The sequence below is a fragment of the Carassius carassius genome, chromosome 25, assembly GCF_963082965.1.
Source record: "Carassius carassius chromosome 25, fCarCar2.1, whole genome shotgun sequence".
NCBI lineage: Eukaryota > Metazoa > Chordata > Actinopteri > Cypriniformes > Cyprinidae > Carassius > Carassius carassius.
The window spans coordinates 23,624,681-23,638,152 of record NC_081779.1 but is presented as its reverse complement, the minus strand read 5'-3'; the positions used below and the strand labels follow the sequence as shown (position 1 = coordinate 23,638,152).

General features: G+C 38.1%; 3 protein-coding genes across 3 annotated transcripts in view; 1 reads left to right on the top strand and 2 right to left on the bottom strand.

The window, feature by feature from the left end:
- LOC132104449 (glucocorticoid-induced transcript 1 protein-like) overlaps positions 1-845 on the bottom strand; it is a 34,545-nt gene extending 33,700 nt beyond the window's left edge. The window contains exon 1 of the mRNA XM_059509926.1: positions 298-845. Within this exon, the coding sequence (XP_059365909.1) occupies positions 298-706 (409 nt within the window). The 5' untranslated portion in view covers positions 707-845. The remainder of the gene's footprint in view (positions 1-297) is intronic.
- A 989-nt stretch (positions 846-1,834) lies between these two features.
- On the bottom strand, positions 1,835-11,498 carry LOC132104450 (UBAP1-MVB12-associated (UMA)-domain containing protein 1-like). Its single transcript, XM_059509928.1, has 4 exons — positions 11,371-11,498; positions 11,021-11,108; positions 6,863-6,948; positions 1,835-3,799 (listed from the first exon to the last, which is right to left on the bottom strand). The coding sequence occupies exons 2-4, from the start codon at positions 11,097-11,099 to the stop codon at positions 3,521-3,523; spliced, it is 444 nt and encodes a 147-aa protein (XP_059365911.1). The 5' UTR covers positions 11,100-11,108; positions 11,371-11,498; the 3' UTR covers positions 1,835-3,520.
- A 516-nt stretch (positions 11,499-12,014) lies between these two features.
- LOC132104763 (replication protein A 14 kDa subunit-like) lies at positions 12,015-13,003 on the top strand. The gene is made up of 4 exons (XM_059510311.1): positions 12,015-12,242; positions 12,453-12,527; positions 12,607-12,715; positions 12,800-13,003. The coding sequence occupies exons 1-4, from the start codon at positions 12,144-12,146 to the stop codon at positions 12,880-12,882; spliced, it is 366 nt and encodes a 121-aa protein (XP_059366294.1). The 5' UTR covers positions 12,015-12,143; the 3' UTR covers positions 12,883-13,003.
- Positions 13,004-13,472: the final 469 nt, after the last annotated feature.

The following is a 13,472-nucleotide window of genomic DNA, read 5'->3' as shown; positions in this document are numbered from 1 at the left end:
TACATATTAACGTTTTAAATGCGTTAGATACAAGAGCGCATTCGTCTGACAGATTTAGCTAATCGGATCTAAAGCATGTATTCACTAGATATATCATCTAACATAAAACTGTCATGCATATGTTTGTGTGTGTGTGTTATAATAACGGTTTTAAGTGAAGAATTTATGTTGTTGTTATTATGTACAGTGCGTCGTTAACAGCCTGACCCAATTACGCGACACCAGCCGCAGCGTATGTAAGTGGAGATGTTTCAATGAATGACAGTAAACGAAGCAGGGCTCGGGCCTGTTGTTTACCTCTAAGGACAGGTGAATGAGGGCAGCGCTCCGGTGAGCTCCTGTGCTCCGGTGAAGAGCGCCTCTGCCGCGGGATCAGACGAGCGTCCAGCGAGCCGCTTTTTGGCGGACTGTCGAGCGCCGGGCTGCCGGGACTGGAGCTGCGCTGCTGGGCTGATGCTGTCGGTTCTGTGTTGCTTCCGACTGAGATGGAGGAGGAGGAGTGAGTGCGGGTTGGGCTGTGCTGCTGATTTCCACGCAAGAGCTGGTAGGGCACGGTGGCGCGAAAGGGCTGCAACCGGCTCGTGTTGCCGGCGGAGGAGGATGATGCTGCAGCTGTGGAGGAGGAGGAGGAGGAGGAGGAGGTGCTGATGGGGGACCCGTCATTGCTGCGCCTGACCCGAGCTGAGTGCACAGGTGATGCTGACATGACTGGACCTAACTATGTGGTAGTTTCACTGCATAATACGCGAATAAATTCCTCCTCAGGCATTCATTAGCTAAACCTAAGTCATTAATTAAACTTCTTGAGATGCACAGTCTTTCAACAGTTAAAATGCTGGTGTAGTGCGCTGCTTCAGCTTTTCGGTTAATGCGCTGAATCTGTAGCAAAGTTTTTTGTTCTTTTAGTCATGCACATGATTCGCTGACGCTTACTACTTTTTAAAATGTGTCGGGAGTTTATGCGAGTTGGAAACCTAAAAAAGTTGACGCTGAATAAACGTAATCCCGACTGTCGTGTGTCTCAGCACCCCTCTCTGGTGTTACTCCACAGTGACAGGTAGTCCGGCGCTCTCACGGCCTCTGATTGGTCCATCGAATCATCGAACTAAAATATGATTGGTCTGGCGAAAATGATGGACTCGGAAAGAGCCAATGAATTTGTTGTGGTTTAGAACGTTTGGGATTCTGCCTGGTTTATTGGTTGGACTAATCTGAATGTACAGACATTAGTAGATAGATAACAGATGGTCAGTGTAACAGAATTAACTGTAAGCAATTAAAAGAGAATGAGAAAACATAAAAGAGAGAGCCCTGGGGCTAGTTGTCACAAATGTATCTCAAACTATAATGTAAAAAAAATTGGTGTGTTTCTCTATCAGTGTTTTTTTATATGTTGGTTTCAAAAACCTAAAAACATATTTATCATACAGCTGTCGGAAACCACACTGACGTATATTTAGACAGGGGTCAACTTACAATTCTAACTCAAGCTGTCAGGATAAAAATTTAATGTTTTAAATTTAGATTTTGATCATTTGGTTAGCCTTTACATTTTTGCTTTTTATATTTAACTCTGTAGGAAATCCGTGATAGATCTTTAGATGTGCCTAAATAATAATTACAAGATGTGAACATACAAAACTACAAGAAAACAATGTTAGCAAAGAAGTTTTTAATGAAACATCATCATATTACATTGCGCTCATGCTCAGAATTTAATTTAGCATCATGTGGAATCAGAATCAATAGTGAATTCTGTTCCAGATATGAATCGATTAAGAATCCAATGGAGTTAAGGTGATGACATAATTTTACCTGAAGAAGTGGCATTGAATTATTTCTCAGACATTTTTATTGAGCAAACACAGCACAATGCAAACGTTGACTACTTCAGTACAGTGTTTTGAAAAGTATAGGTAAATGAATCAGATACATCAGGGGGAAGATTAGAGGAAATAACCATGTCGGAAAGACAGACAAATCAAAACAAAGACTAATAAAAGAGATTTGAGTGGTATCAAGTTAATAAACTTATCTGCTATCAAGTAAAGTACAAAGGGTGTAAAGGTGACACAGCTAAACTCCTAAGTGCATTGTTTAAATAGCAGCATGCACTATGATAAAGCCATTAACTGAAATTCAGATGAAAAAAAAAATGAAAAAAAGCTCAACAACCATGAGCCCTGTTCAAACAGAACAGTAAATCCTACTAAAACAAATGTGCATGCTTTTGCAATTGTTCAGAATACATATCTGCCTCCCTGTGGTGTGTTATGTTCAGGCATTAAAACCAAACAGCAGTTGAGCTATGCATATTCACACCAACAAAAGAAAAGAAGCACACTTTTAAAAACAAATATATAATATTGTCCTATTTATAATGAGCACTGCACTGTCTGTCTGGTGATTTTAAGTGCAATCCTTTCATAAGTAACTTAAAATGATGCATGTAAAAATACTTCTCATCCCAGCTTAATATGCAGAGACAACTACAAGCGAGCTATACTATAGAGCAGGGGTGTCAAACTCAATACCTGGAGGGTTGAAGCCCTGCAGACTTCAGATTCAACCCTGAAGTCCTTCAGGCTTATTCGAAAACTACATGGTATGTGTGTTGGAGCAGCGCTGGAACAAAACGGAGTCTGACAGCCCTGATCTAGACTGATTCCCCTGAAAAGTGCAAACACTACATCAATATTACGACATTGTTCTGTTGAGCATCCCCACCACAGCAACACTGACTCAACCAATAGCAACTGTATAAGAGGGACTATCTGTTTGACTGATTGACAGTGTTTCTGCTTCGCTTTTAAGGTTTATAGGTACTAAATACAGACTTACAGTAAACAGTGGGCTAGCCAAAAGGCCCTTATGATTGCAATTTTAAAATATAATTTGTATATTAATTAAATACTTCTATTACGGAGTAATTTATCTTAGATATGTTTAAAAGTTCATTGCGAGATAGGAAAATGATTTGATACTAATGTGTATCATGGCAAGCAAATGTCTTAAAACTGATTCCATAAATTACAGCGAGTTTCTGCAGAAGTAAGTAAAAACTGAGGAAGGCCAACACAGACTGTGACGTCTGAAACGTCAAAGAGCCCAATGCAACTACTAGCAGTTCCCAAACAACCCTATTTCAGGAACCCACAGAGTCAAAATGCAAAATTGCACCGATTTTACACCCGTAATTTGTTTTTTTACTACATTTGAAAAACGTAAAGCCCCAGGTCATCTTATAAATACTCCTCTACTGCGTTAAAACAAGGCAGTAACACTCATCTCACACAATCTAAGTGCAAGATCCTGAGAGAATGTAAACCATCTTGATGCTAACCTATTTAAACTAAAAGGACAATATGTTCATTTGAGCCTGACACCATTTAGTTAGTGACTGATTTTCGTCAGCTAAACTAGATCTTCATTTATTTAAGAGGCAAACGGTTAGAGAATCTCGAGAAAGAAAAGGCTCATAGTTCACCACGTGTTAGTGATATAACTGAGGGGCAAAGAGTCACGGCTCACAAAGCACAGAGTTCTCCAAGGTGAAGTCATAACGAAAGTTGGCTAGTTTGTCATTGATGTTGTGAGGCAAGGTGATATCTGTGACAAAGGGTAGGCCCGCCTGCATGGCCAGGATGTGTGGTGCTAAAGTGAAAGGTATGTCTCCTAGAAGCTCAGGGAGGGCCGGGGTGGCGTCTACAGCGTGTGTTTCTGAGGACATCTTGGCAGACGTGGGTTGGGAGGAAGGCTGAGTCGTCTCTGTAATTCCTCTCTTCCCGGCACTGGATGGCTGCACAAAAAGAAAGAGAATCTGCAGTGAAAACTGAGAAAGCGGATCTGCTGGGGAGGAGCACTGTTATTATATTCATCACTGCCTGTGTGACTCAACTATTGTGTCATTTACCAAATTGCCCTTAGCTCTTTAAATCCTCATTAATGCTGGTTAAATTCAGACTGTACTCATTTTCAACAAGGCTGGGTAATATGATATGCCCGATACCAGTTTCTTTAGGACTGTTATTAGTTAGACTAACTAACTATTTTGTGATTATGAAATCTGGCTCATACCAGTACCCCTAAAAAAGAACAAGGCCTGCAGCCGCAGAGATGAGAAATCTTGGTCCTGTCTGAGGTGGATGAGGATTCATTACAGCACCGAAACTTCACGATGAAGGAAGTCACATACTGGATCACAACTAGAGCTGAACTTCACACTTTTGCTCTCAGTTCCAGAAACTCGCATGAAAACTAATTTTCGGTCGCTGGCTCAAGACTGGAATACCCTTCCACCTGACATCAGATCTGCAGCCTCAGTTGATGTTTTAAATCTCACGTGAAACCATACTTGTTCTCTATGGCTTTTAATTGTTGATTTTTAGAAGATGTACTGTACTTTTATTTAGCAAGGATGCATTAAATTAATCAAGGGTGACAATAAAGACTTTTATAATGTTACAAGCTATTTCTATTTCAAATAAATGCTGTTCTTTTAAAGTTTCTGTTCATCAAAAAGTCCTGAATTCATTTTTTTTTTTTTTATCATGCTCAGACTGTTTTTTACTGATAATAATAATAAATGTTTCTTGAGCAGCAAATCATGATATTAAAATGATTTCTGAAGGATCATGTGACACTTAAGACTGGAGTAATGATGCTGAAAATTCAGCTTTGATCACAGAAATAAATTACAATTTTAAATGTATTAAAATAGAAAACAGTTATTTTATTATTGCATAATAGCACTTTTTGTTTTTGGCAAAATAAATACAGCCTCGGTGAGCTTAAGACATTTCTTTCAATAAGTAAATAAATAATAAAAATCATACCGACCCCAAACTTTTCAACAGCTTTGTAAACTTTAAAATAGACAGTTTAACAAAAGAACAACGACTCAAAAACATCAATAAGAGAAATTGTAATTTCTGTGCACTATTAAATGAGATCAATAACTAACTAAATACACAAAAAGATGTTAGTTTGTGAGTGATTAAATGAGCAAAGCTTTCCATTCATATCTGGGACCTGAGCCGGTGTGTCTGGTGCAGTAAACAGAATCTGGTTATCAGAGTTGTGGAAGTGGTTTTTCACCCTTACCTTTCCTGTTTTCTTATATGAATGCCAAACACATTTCAGACGGATTATTAATCTATTAATGTCAGTTCCTTACAAAAACATGAGACTGGTATAGCACATGGAGGGAGAAGCAAAAGAACCCAAATAACTAACTGAACTGAATGAGTTGGACCTCTGAACTTCCATATAATGAATGTGGTGACCGAAAGCCATCAAGACCTAAGGATAAAAAGCAGATAAATCCAGTCCATATGAGTTGTGCACTATATTGCAAGTGGTCTGAAACCATATGTGTGAGAAACAGACTAAAATTTGATTCATTCAACAAGTAATCGTTTTGAAATTCCTGGTCTTGAACGGAAACGAGTAGCTCAGACATTCTGTATAAAAACTGCTTTTGTCTTTCAAGGAAAAAAGTTAATCATACCAGTTTTGAAAGACAAGAAACCTGGTTTTGTCCATTAAGAACTGATTGGATCGTCGGATCAGTGTTGTTTGCTGATTGCTGTGAGTGACAGGTTGCTGGAGGAACTATTGTTTTGCTTCAAATCTGTAACTTTAACATTAAAGCACTGTGCAGTTTTTGTGGCCAATGTACCTCTAATTCAGGAACTGTGTGACCTCTTTGGAACTCGCCCAAGTAATTCTTTGGAAACACATCTAGCTGTAAATCGTCAGGCCTTTTTTACAGCGTTTGTCCATTATTTTGTCCACCTGTAAAACCCACTTTTTCCAGCAACTCCAATAACGTCAGGGTTTTGGGTTTTGCGAAAGCCTCTCTTATTCAAAGAGAAAGAGTGAGACTGAGTGTCTTTCATTAGCCATATGTCTCCAGGCAGTGCTGTGGAACAGATTGCTGAATGGCAGCAGCATATGTTGGCACTGTTCAGTCCTGCCATCTGGCACCTGTCACACACCCGCTCGGCCAGCGCAACTCAAGGGGCTCTTTCCCTCTCTTCAGGGCTGTTGCGCGTACAGCATATGGAAATCAGGCCGGCCCGCTAACACAGATTACTCTATAAGCGATCCTTAAGATTTGATTACTCTGCTCAGGATCAGTCTGAAAAGGTCACTTGATACACTGCTCAAAGCAATGAATGTTGGATATTATTTTTCGCCACGTTAAAATCAGAAGTTTGATCTTAGAAAAGGACAGCACATCTCTTCTCACAAGCATGTGCACCATTAGCTATGTTTCCATCCAAAGTTGGACCAGACGAAACGCAATCACAATCATGTTATCTTGCGATTGGATGCCGTTTTTTTGATGACTGCTCAAAATGATGGTTAGGCACTGGTTAGTTCAGTTATCCAGTCACATGATCTGTTAAGGGAAAGTCATGTGACTTTGATGCGCACTGACGAATTTATTCATTCATTTTTTTCACATAGCAGTTTATGCGCATGTCTTCTTATCGGATTAAAAAAATATTGTTGCATATAATCTTTATGCGTACTTTTAGAATGTATGCACATCTTGGTGTTTTCATCCAGCATTTTTTGATGCAATATCCAAAAGTTTGCATAAAAAGGGTGGATGGAAACATAACTATTCAGTCTTTATGCAGATTTTTTTTTTAGTTCTCACATTAACAGCTCACTGGTCGAGAAGATTAGAACTGAATAACGACTTAAATTTCAGTTTGTGAGTATCACTATCGCTATCTGCTTAGGATTACGTATATCAAAATATATATCAAATTGTAAATGTTTTATATTTGTTGTCGTGCTATCATTACGTAGCATTATTGGATCACTCTATAAAGTGAAACACACTCACCTTAGATGGCTGTACTATTACATTTGTTGCCGGCTGCTCGGCGTTCATGGACTGAACCTTCTGTCGCTGCTCCTCAACAGTTTCACCTGAAAAACAAAAAATAAATCAAATAAAAAGAACGAATAGTTTTAGAATCAATCCGAGAAGAAAGGCACGTTATTCAGCACACAGCGAATCCCAAAGCCAAATCACAGACTCTTCACGGCTTGATTTTCAACAAGGATAATCGATTTTCCTTCGCTGCCAAGACATTAATGCGCATTATCTGCACTTAACAGGGTACTTTTCTGATTATATGAACAGATTATGAAGCATTAGTCCATCTGGGTACTTACAGCCACGATCAGCGATGTTACTTGACAGAAACCTGCAACAGCTCTGAATCATAACCAGACACTAATGATATATACAGACATCTCTTCCCTGTGTGGAACTGCAGAGTGCAGATGGGGATTCCTTCTTGAGCTGAATGTCTTGGTGAGCGTCTGCTCATCTCTGGGGCCTTCACACACACACACACAAACACCACGGCTCCTCCCTGTTATTACCAACACTTCACAAACAGGTCATTTCCCAGGAGACACACATACTAGTAAAACAATGTATGTCCTGAATGCACTGTAAGTCGCTCTGGATAAAAGCATCTGCTAAATGCATAATGTAAAGAAGCCCCTCTGAGATGCTGTCCATTGTTTATGTTCTGGGAACAAGCTTGTTTGGCGTGCATCAAAAGGGGCATTCACACTGAAAGCGATCTAATCACTGGAGGTCACCAGGTCATGGTGCAGGTTGCTAGTAGCTGTTCCTCCTAGAGGTAGGTCATTTACACTGCTCAAGTGTTACAATCAGTTGCAATGAAAACTATAATTATCTGCAAATGCTAACAAATATATTATTTGCTGCAAAGTACTATCTGTGTGAATTTCTTAGAAGACCTTCCATGCCAAAAGGAAATAGTGATGCGCCGAAATAGATCTCTTACCAAAAAGTAAAGCCTCCTTTCATTTAGTTTCTTACTAAATTAAAAATTATTAATACTCTAGCATAATTTTTGGTCACAGTAAGGTCTGTCAACATGACTAAAATGTTTACCTGCTTTAACTTATCCAAAGAAATGGCATTGTTTCGGGCAATGATTTCTTTTCTTTTTTTTTCTTTTTTTTTTTGCATTTTGACCGAATTATTTTTAGATGCTAAAATGTTGGTGCATATCTAACAGGAATTTATCTGATTATTTTAAAATTCATAACAACTAAGAGCAAAATCATAGGAGAAGAGATCAGGGGTGACAAACTTATTTTCCGTCGAGGGTTGTTTTGGACAAAATGGCACTTAATGATGGCCAATTTGTATTTGTTTACATGCTCTTGTGTATTTGTTAAAAGCCACTGCATTTCAGACATGTTCTTAAATCTGATTCGTTTATAACAAAAACTTACACACGCAAAGTTTTAAGGCAGCGTTAATCACCTTTTCGGTAACTTCTTGACTTAACTGACGACATAACTACGTCACAGCATGCTCGTAGTTTCATGTGCCCTTTAATATATTACAGCGCACATCACTGCACATCAGCGCATTCATACTTGCTTACAAACATGCCAAAACGAGAGAGAGACAATACTATGTGGAATTTTACTACGGAGTAAATGTTCATGTAGCTATGGCAATTATACTCCTGTATTTATGATGTAGTCTGACATGTTTCTTTTTCATGTTTCAAGACTTTGAAAATTTGGAAATTTTCCTATAAATTTGGGAAACATTCCAGAAATTTGAGGAATATTCCATGGATTTTTGGAAAGTTTCCAGAAATGTACCCCTTTGCAACCCTATTTAGAAGTCAAAATCGCATAATGTGACTCACAGTGAATTGTGTAGTCTGAACTACACTTAAATAAACACAATTCTTGTCAAGAATAAAAGAGACGTAAGCAGCAGTTGTGAGTACGGTGGCCAACCGTAGCGTTAATTGCCTTAATTAATTTTTTAACGCATTAAACTGAACACATTAATCGTATGTTTTAATGAGCTAATTTTGACAGCACTAATTTATGAATATTTCAACTTTCTCTTAATATTTCCTTGTACTGTCCATGTTGTCATTATTGGCTCTCAATATTCAAATTTTACAGTCAAAGTGGGAACACAAACAGGGTGGTCCTGGATCAGAGCCAGTTTTGGATAAAATGCATGAATTTGCATGCTGAAAGCAGTGCTTTATGACTTTATGGGCTATAACATGCAACACAACAAACTGAAACTTCGTTAAGCTTCATAATTTCTTATAACAACCGCTGCCATTTCACAAATCACATATAGGGTTTCATTTGCACTTCAAAGTCAAAAGCAAGGAATTTCTTTCCCCAAGAGAAGCGGATCATTGGCACAGATAAATAATGCAACTTAAGCCTATATTGTCTCCCTTATGTGTTGTCGGCAAAATCACCGCAACCTTGTTACCCGGACTGCACCACAAAGCGGGTCACGGGTAAGGTCTAGTGTGCTGGAGGCGATCCGCTTACACATCATGCACCTGATGATACACAAGTCAATGACGAACAAGTGTCAACTGAGATTCCATTCTTACAGGAAAAATAAACTGAACTTGCTCTCAGAAACCCTCCTATAAATTTCAGGTGGTCAATTCATTTTCATAACCAAACCATATATGGAAGTAACCATTTTTAGCACTCAAAATAGGACCAACAAGTGTCCTATCAGCCAGAGGAACCAATTTCATCCACTTCCAGTTGAGCCAGAGCACTTGAATGTAGCTCTGGAGTCATACTAGGGTTGAGTTCATTTCTACCCTGAAGTACTAAGACACATGAAGCATGCTGCACTCTGGACCAGTTTAATTACACAATGTTACATCATGTATGGGTTGTGTTCCTGTTGCCAAGCACTCTGCTTAAACCCACGATGAAGAGTGAATAAAAGAGAAACCAAAACAGTAATTCACTTGGTTACAAAATGAACCTGAAATGCTGGGAAAGTACTTAGAAGATTATGACTCAAGAACCAACAGAATAACAATGTTTAAGAGATTCATAACCACTTTATAATACTGCAACTTTGCATTAAGGAAAATAAATAAAAAAGAATCATAATTTAATGTATAATTTAGTCCCATATCCAAATGCAGTCTCTAAAATCAATATGAAGTCGGAAACTGAGCGTGTACACTCTTTTATACATCACTGTAGCCTTTCTAAAACCTTGCCAATAGTGCAAACACAGTCATTTAAAACCAGTTAAGATTAGTGTCATAAGAGTTAAGTGACAATCCAAAACTGCAGCTTCGAATAAACGTCAGCTTTAAATGATGCTTCTAACTTCTCTGTTCATTTCCAAAGCTTTCTCACAGCACGGTTAGCCTAAAATTGGAGAACTAGTAGAGTTTGCCAAACATCCATCTATCCTCAAATATTCAGCAATAGTTTTCCATTCCCTGGTTCGCAATATTTCCCCAAACTACATGGGCACATGGAATGAGCTCCTCAAATCTGGCTCGAGCCCTCAGTCAACATATCCTGCACTTCATGAAGCATGGGATCTGGCCTTCCCTTTGACCTACATTCCCTCTAATATAGTTACAATGCAGATTATATGGTCCTGTCTGTCAAAAGTGCAGATATATGTTACCATTGAGCTGTCTGACAAGCAGAACACATAAAAACATAAAACCTCATTACTGCAACTAGCACAACAACAGAAGGAGGCCTGTGGTGTCACTGTATCTGTCACAGTTACAAAGACAACACTGACCCTTGGCCAATCATATCCACTCCAGGCACAAGAAGCTGATGTACAGAGACCCCAATATGTGATCTGCCATGTCCTGATTAGTCATAAGCACACAGTGAGAGAAACTACAGCCTTCACACTACATGTGAGGACTGAATTATACTGCCCTCTTATGGATGATTATTTTGAACCAATTAATGTTTGGATTTATAGATACGATTATGATTATGCCAATATTTTGGATGGATGGATGCAAAGATAAATAAACAAGATTAATAGGCTGATAGACAGATGAATTACAAACAGACAGACGGATGGATGGATGGATGGATGGATGGATGGATAGATAGATAGATAGATAGATAGATAGATAGATAGATAGATACTTCTAAAAATGATCAAACTTACCAATGATGACAAATCCATCAGTTTCTTTCTCAGAAGATTTTCTGGCTCCATCATTCTTGAATCCGAAAAACTTAAACATCTTCGGTGTCTGTTGAGAGTCAGAAATCAATAGAGTTTTACAAATCTAATGTATCTGTTCTGAATGAACTCAAACCCCGACCGAGCGTGTTGTGTTTCTATTCACATTTATTGTATATTATATTTAGCTGAGATCTGCGCTGTGAGTTAGTTTAGTTTTCCTCGACAGCTCGAGAAGAAGCGCGTCAGGGATCGTTACAGTCACAAGCTCGGCTGCTGAAATACTGTGAACAACAACAACAGCTGTCTCTTTAAAACAATTACTATCTTACATCAAACCATAGAGTAATAATTTTCGTCTTTGGTTGTGGTAAATATCGAGCTACTCGACTGATGTTTTGTTTACGAGTCCTTTCCACGCCGAGTCCGACTGCTTTTTCGCTCCGTGTGAAAACAAAAGAAGGAAGAGATTACATTCGTTTCTGTTTAAAAACGCTAAAACAACAACAACAACAACAACAACATAATAATAATAATAATTATTATAATAATCATAATTTACTAGCACCCTTTTAAACACAGTGTGGTGCCAACATAAATGTCAAAATGTTTGATTAGAAAAACAATTAAAATTATTATTTATCAAAATAAGTATAATTAACTGTTTTAAAAAGTATATATAAACACAACTGATCTGTTGTATATTGTTCTCTCTCATGCAGACCGAAGGTCTGGAGTGGATCGAATCATTAACCCCCTGTGAACTGAAAGTACAATGAGCTGATAGTGAGAATGTCTCATTTTGGGAAAATACCAAATCCATGAAGATAAATTGACTTATAAAACATTATAGCTTAGTTACTTCTTGGTTTGAAAAAAAAAAACGTTCTTTGAACTGTTCAAAAGAACCGATTCTCGAAAATGATTCAGACTTACCACAACTAGGAACTAATAGTCAACAGGCAATTTGTTTCTAACGTTGTTCTCTGACGCAACGGAAATGCTGTCATCGGGAAATACGTCACTTGCTCTGAGTTTTCCCGCGAATCTGGTCGGGAGTCCTTTTGGGTTTTATTCCTTGTATGCTTTGCCATAAACATCCACAATGTCAGGCGTTTACGAATCTCCGAAGCCCAGAATCAACGCGTCGCTGTTGTCTCAATACATCGGTCGAGCAGTCTGCTTCGTTGGACGCTTAGAAAAGGTATTAACCTAACCTTACTATGATACACCAATACACATGTATTAAACGATGAACATTTGTTAGTGTATTTTCTCTGTACTGATCCCTCTGACTGTATAGAATGAAAAACATGGGTGAAAGTGTCATCATATAACTGGAAGACGAGCCTATTAAGGCGAATTATTATGCATAATGCAAAATAAACCCGATTTCTGTGTTGTGTATTGACAGGTGCATCCATCAGGAAAGGCTCTTACTCTGTCAGATGGAGAAGGAAAGTCTGCCTCAGTGGAGCTCAGTGAACCAGTGAGTGATCAGATCAGCTCTCTTTGTGTCTGACTGCTGTTCATTAAACTGTTCTTCTCTTTTCTTCTGTCCCGTTTAGCTGGACGAAGAGCTGAGTGGGATTGTGGAGGTTATTGGGACGGTGTCGAACAAAGGGACAGTTATGGCTGTTTCATATACTCCGTATCGAGAGGACAAAACCTCTTTCGGTACACGTTATTATATTGCTTCTGAGTTGTATTTTTGTGTCAATGCATGCATTTGGATGTAAAGCATCTTCATTTGTTTTGCAGATCTGGAGCTTTACAACGAAGGTCTGAAAGTTCTCCATGATTTCCCCCAGCATTACCCGTTTGAGGTGTCTTTAAGTGGTTAAACCGCACTCATTTATTTGCCTTTTTCAGTTTCTGGATGATTGGATATTTACTGTGTGTGTAAACTGTTGTTCTGTTTTTGTTACTTGAAATAAAACCTTGATCACATTATTGACCAAATAAGTTTGGAATTTGTTTACCGTTTTGTCAGTATGTTGTTTTTAAATCATAAAGCAAAGCATGATTATGAGGCAAAATGTAAGCAATCTAAAATTTTCCTCATAATTCATCTGTAATATCTAACACACCGACACCATTATAATTAAATGAAGTGTTTAATGAAGGCAAATCTATTTTAGTTATAAAACAGGAATTTTTTTTTTAAGGCAGGAGTGTTATGATCTAGTTTTGTGTTTATATGAACAGTTTTCTGTATTGTATTACTCCCAAGTTATGCATATTACAAGTAACACAGTATTGGTCAAAAGTGTTTAGCTTTTAAGACATTTTAATGAATGAAGTTATATATTAGGCTGTTCTGCAGACATAATTTTTGTTATTACTCCATCTACATTTAAAGGAAAATTAGTTTGTTGTTATTTCATTCAATACTATTCTCAGTGCATTTTGTTATTTTGTTTATACATTCTAC